The sequence below is a fragment of the Mirounga leonina genome, unplaced genomic scaffold (genome assembly GCF_011800145.1).
Source record: "Mirounga leonina isolate KUSES-001 unplaced genomic scaffold, KU_Mleo_1.0 Mir_239, whole genome shotgun sequence".
Classification (NCBI taxonomy): Eukaryota; Metazoa; Chordata; class Mammalia; order Carnivora; family Phocidae; genus Mirounga; species Mirounga leonina.
The window spans coordinates 1,014,080-1,027,470 of NW_023270624.1; the positions used below are offsets into that span (position 1 = coordinate 1,014,080).

General features: G+C 52.4%; 1 protein-coding gene across 1 annotated transcript; it reads left to right on the plus strand.

The window, feature by feature from the left end:
* Positions 1 to 858: 858 nt before the first annotated feature.
* Positions 859 to 3,373, plus strand: CBY3 (chibby family member 3). Its single transcript, XM_035029317.1, is given in 3 exon segments — positions 859 to 867; positions 986 to 1,065; positions 1,439 to 3,373. Coding segments are annotated over 3 exon segments (777 nt in total). The 3' UTR covers positions 2,127 to 3,373.
* The last annotated feature ends 10,018 nt before the right edge of the window (positions 3,374 to 13,391 follow it).

A 13,391-nucleotide genomic window follows, 5' to 3' on the forward strand; every position in this document is an offset into this window, starting at 1 on the left:
CCCTCGGTAAGCCTCACGGGGACTACCTTGTTCGTTCCCTTACATCAAATCCCTATCTCCGGCTCTGCAGAGCTGTGCCTGGAACGCAGCAAACACTCTATACATGTGTTGCGTGAATACGGGGAGAGCGCAGAGTCTGCTTTATGGCTGGACTGTGGGCACCCCTCCTGTCCTGGGCTAGTCTGGCCTGGCGGCATTGTGAGTCACAGCTGGTGGAGAGCAGCTGAGTGGTTCAGACATGGGCCAGGCCTGGGGCAGCAGCTCAGCACCTCCAGCACGTCCTCCAGGTGAGGCCCAACCTGCAGGGAGGATTACTGGGAAAGGGCCTCTGGGAGGATGCAGCCTTGCAGGCGGGCCGGCTGCACCCTCTCGGGCCCTCTTTGGGCTTTCAGAGATGGCACCCTCAGTCAGATCTAGGGAATAGTACCATCCCCTCAGCCCAGCTATGTGCAAGAGGAACACGTGTGTATTGGATCGATGTAGGCATGACAGAGGGTTCCTTCCCTTTTCACCCTCCATGTGGGAGAAGAGGGAACATATAATCCTTTTCCCATAGACTAGAGTCAGCACTTCCAGGCTTTGGGGGAGACAGAGAATGAGACTTGTTACCTGTACTTCAGCTTCCTTGAGGATGTAGTCTGCTTGGGAGAAAAGTCACATGTAGTCTGCATACCCCCTATGACCTCGAATCCTAAGCAATGGTCCTAGCCCACAGCACGTGCCCCAAGCACGTCACCGAGCATACTGAACTACTGTCATCCACACACACATCTGGGTTCCAAGCTGGACCAGGAGCATCTTGAGGGCGGCCACAGGCTCAGAACCCCTGCCCAGACCAGGTCTGGCCCAGGGCGCATTATGCCACTGGTTAGTTCAGATATCCTACCGAATACTTTTCTGAATCCAGAGCTAGCCCTGGCTTTGTAAACTGCCAGAATGCAGTTTAGGCCCTGGTCCCCCTTCCAGCTTCCTCTTGTATTCCCAGCCGAGTACCATACACCGACCCTACTCCAAGCTCTTCCTCACGTCCGGAACATGCAAGCCGTGCCCGGCTCTTCACTCTGCGTAGGGGCCCTCTCCCTTATCTACCCCCAATTCACCTAGCAAAGCCCTGCTTAACTTTTAAGTTAAACCTGTCTCTACCATTCCCAACTCCCGGGCCCCTAACCCTTCCAGCAGCCCCGCCGAGGCTCAGAAAGCCAGGGTTGCGGTCCTTCGTCTGCACGTACGTCCCCTGCGCCTGACGCAGAGTGGTCTTTGGGGAAGGTAGTTTCAGGGGACTTGTGTCGGCGCCAGTGTGTAGGGACGGGCTCCTCAGCGGCCAGCTGCTGGCTAGCCCCTGCTGCCGGCCTCAGAGCTAAGCTTTGTCCACCGGTGCTCGCGGCCCGACGGGCCAGCCCGTCCAAGCAGGCTGCTCACCCGGACTCTTGCTCCGCAGAGGTGCCCCTGGCTCGCCTTCATCATTCCGGACACCGGGGCTCCGGAGGCAAGGGCGCAGCCCCGGTCGTCCACGTCCTCGAGGCCCGGCACCGGGCACCCGCGCGCCGGACTAGGCCCACTCGGCCCTCGCCCTGGAGGCCTTCCGGTGCCCGGCCTCGGGCCACGCCGGCCGCCTGTGGGAGCAGCTCCGGCAGTTCTGGGCCGACCACTTCTCGCGGCGCTTCTCGCCGCGGCGCCCGCCGCTGCGCCGCATCTCCTCCATGTCCACCTTCTACCTGCTGGACCACCGGACGCGCCAGGCCGAGCTGGGCCTCAGCTACGGCGCGCCGCGCATGCGCCTGAGCGACGAGGCCTTCGTGTTCCGCGGCGGTCGGTGGACCACCGAGAGGCTGCCGGTGCGGTCGCGGCCGCCGCTGTCCTCGCCGACCGTCTCGGGCTGGAAGCCGCCGGTGCCGCGGGTCAGGAGCCAGGTGCTCCTGGAGGAGAACAACTACCTGAAGCTGCAGCAGGAACTGCTCATGGACATGCTGACCGAGACCACGGCGCGCATGCACCTGCTGGAGAAGAAGCTCGACAGCCAGGCCAGCGCGGCGGCCGCGGCGCGCGCCTGGCCGAGGAAGATGCGCAAACGCGAGGGCGCGAGCGGCGTGCTCATGATCGAGCCGCGCGCTCTGGAGTCGCGCTGACGCAATAAAGCCCGTGCGGCGCACGCGCACTTCGCTGCTCGCCGCCGGCCGGGGCGCGGTCGTGGGCGGCGAAGCGGGCCTGGCGCGGGCTCCCGACTCGCGGGTAGGGACCGTCACCTAGTGCCCGGTGTGGACGGGTGACTCAGCCAGCAGCCGGTCCCGGGAGGGCGCGATAGGGCTGTGGAGGAAGGTGTGTGTGTGCGGCCCGCTGGGAACGCGGGACGGGGAGCCGGGCTTGCAGCGGGCAGTGCCCGCGGAGCGGGGCGGGGAAGGGGCGCGAGGACGGCAAAAAGGAGCAGGCAGGGGCACTCTTGGCCCAAGGGACCGAGGACCGAGTCTTGGGGAGCAGCGAAACCTTGGGCGCTCAGTGATGGAGGGTGCGGTGAGGTGGGCAGGCCGACGGGGTCGGGAACCTTGCTCCTGGCTCCCCCCGCCCTGGTTTAGAGGCGCGGAGCGGGCCAGAGGGGTTTCAGCCTGGGTCCAGAGTAAGTGTATTTTACTCAGCTTTCTCGAACCTGGGCTCAGCCTCTCCCACCTGGCCGTGTGGCTTTGGGCGAGTCGCTTCGCTATTACAGGCCTCGCTTTTTCTCCTCCGTAGAATAAAGGGTTTGTCTGACCCAGGGTACAAACAAGCACTCCGGGGCAAATCCTGTACACAGATAGGATTTGCTCCACCCACGTTGCTTAAAAATTTTGCATTCGTTGCCAACATTTAAGAATTTGGAGATTTCACATTAAAAATCCAGATTTCCTGTGTTCTCATGAAGAAGAGTCTTGGCCACCACCCTGGACCTTCATTCTGTCCAGCCAGCAGTTTCCTTGAGCTGAAGTGCGGCTGTCACCTCCTGGTCGCTTCACTCCTTCCTTGTTGTAGGTGTCTGATTTTGATCTCTTCCTAGATGCCTTCTGGGTCAATGTTCTTTCCCAGGACATGGGGAGCCCATTTCCCCAACCCCCATACACACAAGGTACTATATAAGATGCTTTGGGGAGTGGACACTGGTCCTGGCAACCGCTAACCTCTTCCCTGGAATATAGACCGTGCGTTTCTGCATCCACTGAAACTTGAGACTGGGGACACATTTCCCGAGGGCCATATGACAAGAGAGAGAAGTGGGTGTCCTGCCTCAGCCTTTGTTTCAGGCGCAGACTAGGGATTACTAAACATCTGCTTTGTATAAAGATGTGTCCTTATTCATTCAAGCAGCAAAACAATACAAAACAGGTCATTAGACACAAAATTGAAAAACATTGCTTTTGAGCAGTGCTTTTTTGTATTTTAATAATTCTATATTTACATTAACCTAGATTAAACAAAGTATTTAAAATAGTTATGATGGTGAAATGAATTTTCCTTTTAAAATAACTAAGAAAGTGGGAGGGCCTGGCTGGCTTAGTCGGAAGAGCAAAGTGACTCTTGGTCTCAGGGTCGGGAGTTCGAGCCCTGCATTGGGAGTAGAGATTACTTAAAAAAAAAAAAAAAATCTTGGGGCACCTGAGTGGCTCAGTCGGTTAAGCGTCTGCCTTTAGCTCAGGTCATGATCTCAGGGTCCTGGGATGGAGCCTCCCCCCCACCCTCAGCAGGGAGTCTGCTTCTCCCTCTCCCCCCCATGCTTTCTATCTCAACTAAATCTTAAAAAGAATAAGTAAAAATAAAAAATAAGATAACTAAGAAAAAAATATATACAGAGAAGGAAATGAGAAGGGAATCAAAATGATACACTAGAAAAAAAATCAAACCCAAAAGAAGGGACTAATGGAGAAACCATATAAGTGAAAGACGCTAGACCCAAAGGACCATGTATTTTGGGATTCTGTTTGCTTTTTTTTTTAAGATTACACGAGCGGGGGCGGGGGGGGGGTGGCTGGGAGGGGCAGAGGGAGAAGCAGACTCCCCGCCTAGCAGGGAGCCTGATGCAGGGCTCGATCCCAGGGGCCTGGGATCATGACCTGAGCCGAAGGCAGACGCTCAACCGACTGAGCCACAGCACCCTGACATGATTCTGTTTCTATAAAATATCCATAATAGGCAAATCCATAGAGACAGGAAGCAGATTGGTGGTTACCAAGGACTGGGGGCGGGGGGGGTGGGAAGGAGCGAGGTACTGCTTGGCAGGTGAAGGGTTCCCTTTTAGACTGAATAAAAAGGTTTTGGAACTGTTTGGTAATGGTGGCACAACAATGTGAATGTTCTAAAAGCCACCAAATTGTATACACTTTAGTGAGTTTTAGGTTAGGCAAATTTTAGACAATAAAAAAAAATGTAAAGGAAAGTGCTTTATATAAAAACATGGAGTAAAAACTATATGAGGTATGGGAAAATAGCCAAAATCGTAACAGCGATCCAAGAATGCCTAAAGTTTAGGGAATATTGCTTTGGCCAGACTACTTGAAAATAAATAGTTCTAGAGTAAAGTATCTGTCCTGCTAGACCAGCAGCAGGCAGGCAGGGAGCCCCATGTTTAGGGAAAGGCATCCAAGTGGCTGAAGGGCCCAAAATAAATGGAGCAGGATGATATTTTGAGATATCTGACTTTGTTCTTTTTGCTGTGGAATTTCACCCCCTGACGAGGCAGCCAGGCTCATTGCCCCAGGGAAGGATGTGACAGAGCAGAAAGCAGGAACAAAGGACTCTTTGTGGCTTTCACCTCCTACAGCTCAGAACTCTCTGGGTATCTAGAGCTTTGCAAAAAATATTTTTGGGCTTGAAGAGGGAGGTCAAAAAGGTCACAGATTTGTCAACAGCAAGAGGGAAGATGAAGGGAAATGGAAGTAGAGAACCTGGTAGATCTTCCATCTTGGAAAACCTAGCCTTTCTTGACCCCACATGACTTTCCAGCTACTGCCCCATTTCTCTGCTTCCTTTTGTAACTAAACTCCAAAAAGTTGCTTGTATTCACTGTCCTCAATTCTTCCCCTCCCTCTTCGCTCTTAATCCCCCTCGAGTTTGGGTTTCTCACCCCCCACTCTCCCCAGCCTGCTCTCCTCACAGACGCCATCACCCTCCAATGTTATTGACTTTGGCCAATTCTCTGCCTTCGTCTTGGCCCATTAGCCGCATTTCTTGCTGTTGACCCCTCCTGCTCCTCCTGGAAACACTGTCTTCACCTGGCTTCCAAGGCACTACGAGCTCCTGGGCACTATTTCCCTCCTTGCTCCCCATTCCTCCTCCTCAGTATCTGGCTGGTCTTACTCTCACTTCCTTCAGATGTCTGCCTAAATATCACCTTTTCTGCGAGGTTTTCCCTGATGACTGTTTAAAGGAGTCCGTCTTCTTCCCAACCCAACCAAAGTGGGACAACGGATCCTCCTTGCCCTTTTTGTTTTCTAACGTCCATAACCACTTGGCATGCTATTTTACTGTTGGTCTCCTCTGCCCCCCCCCCCCAACTAGGACATAAGCTCCTCAGGGCTTTTCGTTCTGTTCTTTCCTGTATCTCGTTGTAGAAAAGTCCTTAACAACACTTAGTAGGCCCTTTCCACATACTTCTAGAATGCACAAAGGTCTACAGAGGCAGGAACCTGAGTCCCAGGGAGCCGATGGCGTGTGGCCTTTGGTATTGTCCCAGATTTCTGATCCCCGCGAAGGCAAGAAAGGTGTACTAGATGTTCTGGAACTTTTGGTTCCATCCAATCAGCCCACCTCTGACTTCAGCCACAGCAAGGGTAGATGGCTCCGTGGACACTGTCAGTGCCTCATTTCCAGCGTCTCCTGTCGCTTTCTCCTAAGCCTCAGGAGCTCTCTCAACCCCACAGGCCTAGCCTGGGAGTGCAGGTAAGCGAATGCCTTCAGCCCATAAGGGATGGGAGCCAAAATAGACTTTTTTTTTAAAAGATTTTATTTATTTATTTGAGAAAGAGAGATCATAAGCAGGGAGGAGGGGTAGAGGGAGAAGCAGACTCCCCGCTGAGCAGGGAGCCTGATGCGGGACTCGATCCCAGGACCCCAGGACCATGACCTGAGCTGAAGGCAGATGCTTAACTGACTGAGCCACCCAGGCGCCCCCAAAATAGACTTTGTTGACTTTTCCTTCTGCCCTGTGTCACTCTCCTCACTCCCTCTCTCCCATTTCCTGGATTCATCTACCAAATCAACTGCACCCAAGTTCTAGGCTCAAGCTTTTATGGGGATGCAAGCTAAAACAGTAGGGAGTAGCCCTAGAAGGGACACTGTGGGGTTAGGAATCTAGAACTATGGCTCATCCACCATTCAGAAGGCAACAGTGACTTCTCACCACTATTGGTCATTGGGTGGTGCTAACCCCTTGGGTCCTGGAGCATGAGACTCTTACCTTCTGTAGACTGGAGTAAGACAGAAGTGGAGGGGAGAGCTTGGCTTATGGAGTAGCTTTGGCACTTGAAAGATAGGAGGGCAGCTGTAGCTACAAGGATTATGGAGGCGGCTAGTTTTTCTAAACCTGCTTTAGAAACTTTGCTGAAAGAACATAAGGCTCAAGTGAACCCCCTTGACAGGGCATGATATGAAAGCCAGAAAGTCTCCTGAGGCAACGTAAGGAAATGCTCACTTTTGCAGCCAGGAAGGCAGAGCATGCTGGCAGCGAGGCCCACGATGTGATCATAAGGGCTGCAGAGCTGCAGAGGAGACCCGTCATCCTCAGCAATTTTCCTGTGCTATAAAGTCAGGGCATCGAGGGGGGTGCTGTGGAATGGGATCCTGAGGCCTGGCATGGGGATGTTTGGGTGGATATACCTAAGGATCTTGAGCCCCAGAGCCCCCGAATCCCCCTGGCCAGCAGCTGCTGCTTCCTTCCCCCACTTGATAGAGAAGAATAGCTCATTTTGCCCGGAGGCCATGCAGAGATCGCACCTGAGCCGATTGTCTTATGAAATGATGCTCATCACTGTCGAGATCACCTCTGCCCATTGCCTCCAAACCAACAACTAGAACTGGGCTCCGCTTAGCCTCAGCAGTGAAGCACAGTCCCTACTCTAGGAGGAAATAGCTCAATTGCCCAAAAAGTTGCAGCAACGGTCAAACCACAGGACCTAAGGGCAGCACGTGCAGGAGTGGATCCTGAGGGTACTAGATGGGGGTGGGATATATAATACTGGGTAACGAGTTGATTGATAATGGGAGCATTTCCCATGACTCAAGACCTAAAGTCCTGCCAAGAACACCCAGAGCCTATCCTAATGCCTCCAGAAGTTTGGACACATTGGTGGCCTCAGTCAATGAGCTGGAGATGCCAGAGTTGCCTTGAGCCGAGTTTGGAAGAAGGAGCCTGAAGGCTCAGGGCAAGTGGGGATCTTAGAGTGGGTTTATTACATAAAACCAGAAGATTGACCATTTGTTCCTTTTTTTTTTTTTTTTTTTTTTTTTACGATTTTAAAAATTTGGGGCACCTGGGTGGCTCAGTCATTAAGTGTCTGCCTTCGGTTCAGGTCATGATCCCAGGGTCCTGGGATCAAGCCCCGCATCAGGCTCCCTGCTTGGTGGGAAGCCTGCTTCTCCCTCTCCCACTCCCCCTGCTTGTGTTCCCTCTCTTGCTATATCTCTCTCTGTCAAATAAATAAATAAAATCTTAAAAAAAAAAAAGACTTTAAAAATTTGAGAGAGAGAGCATGAGCAGGGGGGAGGGGCAGAGGGAGAAGCAGGCTCCCCGCTGAGCAGGGAGTCCCACGTGGGGCTCATCCCAGGACTCCTGGGATCATGACCTGAGCCAAAGTCAGACAATTAGCCGGCTGAGCCACCCAGGCGCCCCTATTTGACTGTTCTTCGGCGGCTGCCCAGAGGATGTCCCTCTGCTGAGGCAGTAGGGGATGAGATAGTGAGGGGGGCATTGAGTCATCTGGAAGCTGTTGGTGGCTGACCCTCATGGGCCAGAGTTGACAGCAGTTGATGCTGCCGTGGAGCTGGGTTTCCTAGTGTCACTGGAAATGAGGGGATTCTCGCATGGCATTTAACTGTTCGGATGAGGATGACGTGATACCTAACAGAAGATAGAAGGGCGTTCTTACCATGCCTTGCAGCAAGAAGGGGGGTCTTGCTCCTCAGAGCTCTCTGGCAATGCCATGGTGTCCATAGGGGCAAAATACACAGGCAGCCAAAGGAGGCAGAGAGTGAGCGCTAGATCGGGGTTGGGGAGCAAGGACGAGAGACGCACCTGCAGAGATCTGACTTGCTGTTAAAATGCCTTCGTATCAGGTCAGTATTTAGACGTGTCCTAGGAAAAGCTCCACCGTTGACGTGAAGTTTCTACCACTGCAGGAGAGCGGCAGGTGTGACATACAAAGTAAGTTACACAGAAACATTTTAAAACCACATCCCCTGCACCCCTGAAAATGTGGAGTGAGACGTGTCCTGCCTACAAAGCCTAACAAGGAGCCTGGGCAGTATGAGACGCTGAGAAGTGTGACCGTGACGGACCACCTTTGGCTGTGTCTCAGCTCAGGTTGCTGTCAAAATTCCATAGACTGGGTGGCTTTTACGCAACAGAAGTTGGCGGGAATTTCAAGATCAGGGTGCCCCCGTGGCCGGGCGAGGGCTGTCTTGCAGATGACCCACTTCCCCTTGTGTCCTCACGTGGCGGAGCAGGGAAGCATGCTCTCTCACCACTCCTAATCCCATCATGAGGGATCTCTCTCCCTCATCTCCGGAGGCCCCACCTCTCAATGCCATCACATGGGGAGGTAGGGTTTTGCCATATGAATTTGGGGGGGTGGGGGAGACACAGTCCCTAACAGGATCAGAAGCAGGCTCAGCCGGCAGCAGTGAGGGGCCCCAGGACCTGCCGCTCAAGCCGCCCCACCGGCCCCGGGGACGGATGGCAGCTGGGCGGGGACGGGGTCAACAAAAGTGCCCAGTGGTTCCAGCTGAGCCGGGGTATGGATGGTGGCGCAACAGCGTCGGTGCAGTTACCACCACGGAACTGCACACTGAACAACCGTGGAGCCGGTCCATCTCTCGTCCGGGGCATCTTCCCGCGAGAAAAAGGAAGACCACGTGGTTGGCGGCGACGGTGCGGAGCCGGGTCCAGAGTGGAAGCGCAGCACGGCCGCGAGGAGGGGAGACCGTAGCCGAAAAACTGTGCGGAAGGCAGCCTGCACTCGCCAGACAGCCGTGCTTTCGAGAACATGTGTAGCATCCCAGGGAGAGGACCAGACGTGACGGCTGGGCGAGCGCAGACGCCGGCCCTGTGGCGGGGGGGACTGTGCCTCCCGCTTCCGGAGGGGACCCAGCCGGCCCGGTGTCTGCCACACAACCAGCTGCTTGCCCGCTCTGTCCGGGAGCGAAGCCTCACACCAGCTTTGTCCTTGTCCCGCTTCCACGGGCTCCGTGCCACACAGCCGTCCCCGGTCCCTCCACCCTCGCGCCTGCCGCCCCCGTCGTCAGTTCGGACGCAGGCGAGTCTCTGCTGCTCCCGGGGCGCTCCTAGCAGGTGGACGCCCTCCCCCGAGCAGGCTGGGAGGCCCCCCGCGTGCAGCGCCTGGCCTGCCGCCCGTCCTCGGCGTGTCCAGAATCAGGACGAGCGCGCTCAGAAGCCTGTGCCCAGGATGTCCCATGTGCACCCGCACACACGGGGGACAGGATGCCGCAGAAGCCTGTGCAGCCGCAGGGGACTGCGAGGGAGCAAAGGCCCACGGGACTCGCGCCGTGGGCAGGAACAGCACCGCGGGGAGAGAGGAGGCCTCGCGGGGGACCCTGGGGAGCAGGGTGGCCTAGGGCTGCCGCAGGCACCGCTGTCCCTGGAGCCACAGAGCAGGAGCCTTGGCCCCTGCCCCCTTGGGAGCCACCACCAGTGGCCTGTCTGTTGCTTTTGTCCCCTCCTAATATATTTAGCAATACTGTGATACCACCTACTCAGTCCGTTTTCAACTGGTCCGTGTCCCGGTTCTGATCAGCCAGGGCTGAATTGAAGTCAGGGGACGAAGCAACGTCTCGGGGACTCCGCGGGCTCACCGGCGGTGGGCTGGGTGTGGACCCTTGAGACCCATGTCCTGGGGTTATGCCAGCAGGTGCACAGCTCTCCTGGGGAAAGTGCAAGGCCGCTCAGTGGCTTGGGGGTGTGGATGACCGTGGAGGGGGGCCTGTGCATGGCCCCAGAAGTGAAAACAAATGGGACTGGGGGGCATGAACCCTCATGCTGCGCAGGCCTCTGAAGACACACATCAACCGGTCACAATGTATGGGCCTTAATTGGCTCCTGATTTTCAAACAAACTAACTGAAACAAACAAAACCACCAATCCCACCCCCCAACATATAAGACAACTGGGGAAAGATGGAAACAGACTATTTAATATTACAGAATTATTAAATTTTGTAGGCATGATATAGAAGGGTTACATTTTGCGTTTTTAAAATCCTTATCTTTTGGGGCGCCTGGGTGGCTCAGTCGGTTAAGTGTCTGCCTTCGGCTCAGGTCATGATCCCAGGGTCCTGGGATCAAGCCCCGCATTGGGCTCCCTGCTCAGTGGGGAGTCTGCTTCTCCCTCTCCCACTCCCCCTTGCTTGTGCGCTCTCTCAAATGAATAAAATCTTAAAAAAAAATAATAATAATAAAATCATTCTCTTTTGGAGAGAATTAGTAGAATCCTTACAGATGAAATGATAAGGTGTCTGGAATTTGTTTCCAGGTGGTCTAGGATGTGGGCAGGGGAAGTGGGTGGGGGTACAGATGAAAAGATGTGGTTATAAGCTGGTACATGAGGGCTCACCATACCATCCTCTCTACTTTTGTGTGGTGGATATTTTCCATAATAAAATTTTTTTCAAAAGGAAAAAAGAGGGGGCGCCTGAGTGGCTCAGTCATTAAGCGTGTGCCTTCGGCTCAGGTCATGGTCCCAGGGTCCTGGGATCGAGCCCGCATCAGGCTCCCTACTCGGCAGGAAGCCTGCTTCTCCCTCTGACCCTCCCCCTGCATGTGTCCCTTTCTCGCTGTGTCTCTGTCTGTCGAATAAATAAAATCTTTTAAAAAACAAACAAACAAACAAATGCTGGCACTTTAAAAAAAAAAAAAAAGGAAAAAAGAGAAGCCTGAATTTTCCCTGGAACCATTAAAGAGATTTAATTAGTCATTACAAATCTCCCCGCAAAGAAAATACCCAGCCCAGCTGGCTTCATAAGGCAGGCTCCACCATACTGGCAAGGAACGGATCATCTCAACCGGAAAAGAACAAACTCTTCCAGAGAACGGAAAGAGAGAACGTTCGTTCCTCAGCGCATGACCAGCATAGCCGAGAGCAAACCGTGTGCCAAAGAAAGCCACGGGCCATTCTCACCAGGACGATGGAAGCAATTAAATTAGCTAGTAATAAAAAGATAACTGCAAAAATCCCTGCAAAATATTAGCAAATCAATTTCAGCAGTGTATTAAAATGGCAATGTGTCATGATCAAGTTGTGTTTATTTCAGGGATACGGAGATGAATTAATGCTGGAGAATCTATAAACGTACCATACAAACAGATTAAAGAAGGAAAAACCATATAATAGATGCCAAAAAAGTATTTGATAGATAGTCCACCTGAAAAAAAATTCTTCCTAAAACCTAGAAATAGAAAGGATTTTCCAACTAAATAGAAGATATCGGGATGCCCGGCTGGCTCAGCCATTGGAGCATGTGACTGTCCATCTTAGGGTTGTGAGTTTGAGGTCACGTTGGGTGTAGAGATTACTTAAAAATAAATCTTAAAAAAAAGATATCGTCCAAAAACTTACATTCATGTTTTAAAAATGTTAAGCATCGTTTATTATCCTATTTTGTGAACAACTAACTGCCGATATGCAAAGTGTATAATTTACGGGCGCCTGGGTGGCTCAGTTGGTTGAATGCCTGACTCTTGATTTCGGCTCAGGTCATGATCTCAGGGTCGTGCAATCGAGCCCGGCGTCGGGCTCCACACTCAGCAGGAAGTCTGCCTGAGAATCTCCCTCTCTCTCTCTCCCTCTGCCCTTCCTCCTGCACCTGTGCTCTCTCTAAAAATAAATAAATCTTAAACAAAACAAAAAACCAAAGTGTATAATGTGATGAGTTCCTATGTGTATCTACATACCCATGAGACCATCACCACGATCAAGACAATGAACATATTCATCACACCCCAGAGTTTCCTCGTGCCGTAAGGGGCACCCCTGCCCTCCTCCCCCTGCCCCAGGGCACCACTGATCTGCTTTTTATTATTATAGATTAAGTTCATTTTCCAGAATTTTCTGCAAATGGAATCATACAGTATGTACTTTTGAAAGCCTAATTTCTTTCACTCTGCAAAAGTACTTTAGGATTCATTTATGTTATTTGGCACATCAGCATGCCTTTCTACTGGTGAGTAGTAGTCCATCATGTGGAAATACCGCAGTGTATCCATTCCTCTGCTGGTGGAAATCTGGGTTGTCCTCAGTTTGGGGTTATCATTTATTTTATTATTGTATTATTTGTTATAAATAAAGCTGCTATGAACATTTGTGTAAGAGCCTTTGTGTGGACATGTGTTTTCATTTCTCTTGGGTATGCTAACCCTGTTTCAATTTCTGAGGAAGCCAGACTATTTTCCGAGGCAGCCACACCATTTACATTACACTAGCAATGTGTGAGGGTTCCATCTTTTTCATAGCCTCACCAATACTTGTTACGTTCTGGGGGGTTTTTGTTCATTTTGTTTGTTTTTTAATATACCCATCCTGTGGAAGAAATCTCAAAAATCACCAACCCTCTTAGGGGCTCCTGGCTGGCTCAGTAGACATGCAACTCCTGATCTCAGGGGTTGTGAGTTTGAGCCCCACGTTGGGTGTAGAGATTACTTAAAAATAAAATCTTAATGGGGCGCCTGGGTGGCACAGTTGGTTAACCGTCTGACTCTTGGTTTCGGCTCAGGTCATGATCTCACGAGATCAAGCCCTGCATCAGGCTCTGCAATCAGCGTGGAGTCTGCTTGAGATTCTTGCTCCCTCTGCCCCTCCCCCCCTGCACCCTCTCTCTCTCAAATAAATAAATAAATCTTTAAAAAAAAAATCACTAGCCCTTCCAAGGCTATGCTTATGGAGATTGCAGAGAAATTAATCCAACAAACTCTATACTAATTAAAGTTTTCAAAAAATTGTGTACACATTTACACATTTCTGAATGCAGAAGTATGAAACAAGATAGGTATGGAGATGGGGCTCAGTTGGTTAAGCGTCTGCTTTCGGCTCAGGTCATGATCTCAGGGTCCCGGGATCGAGCCCTGTGTTGGGCTCCCTGCTCAGCGGGGAGTCTGCTTCTCCCTCTCCCTCTGCCCCTCCCCCCTGCTTGTGCTCTCTCTCTCTC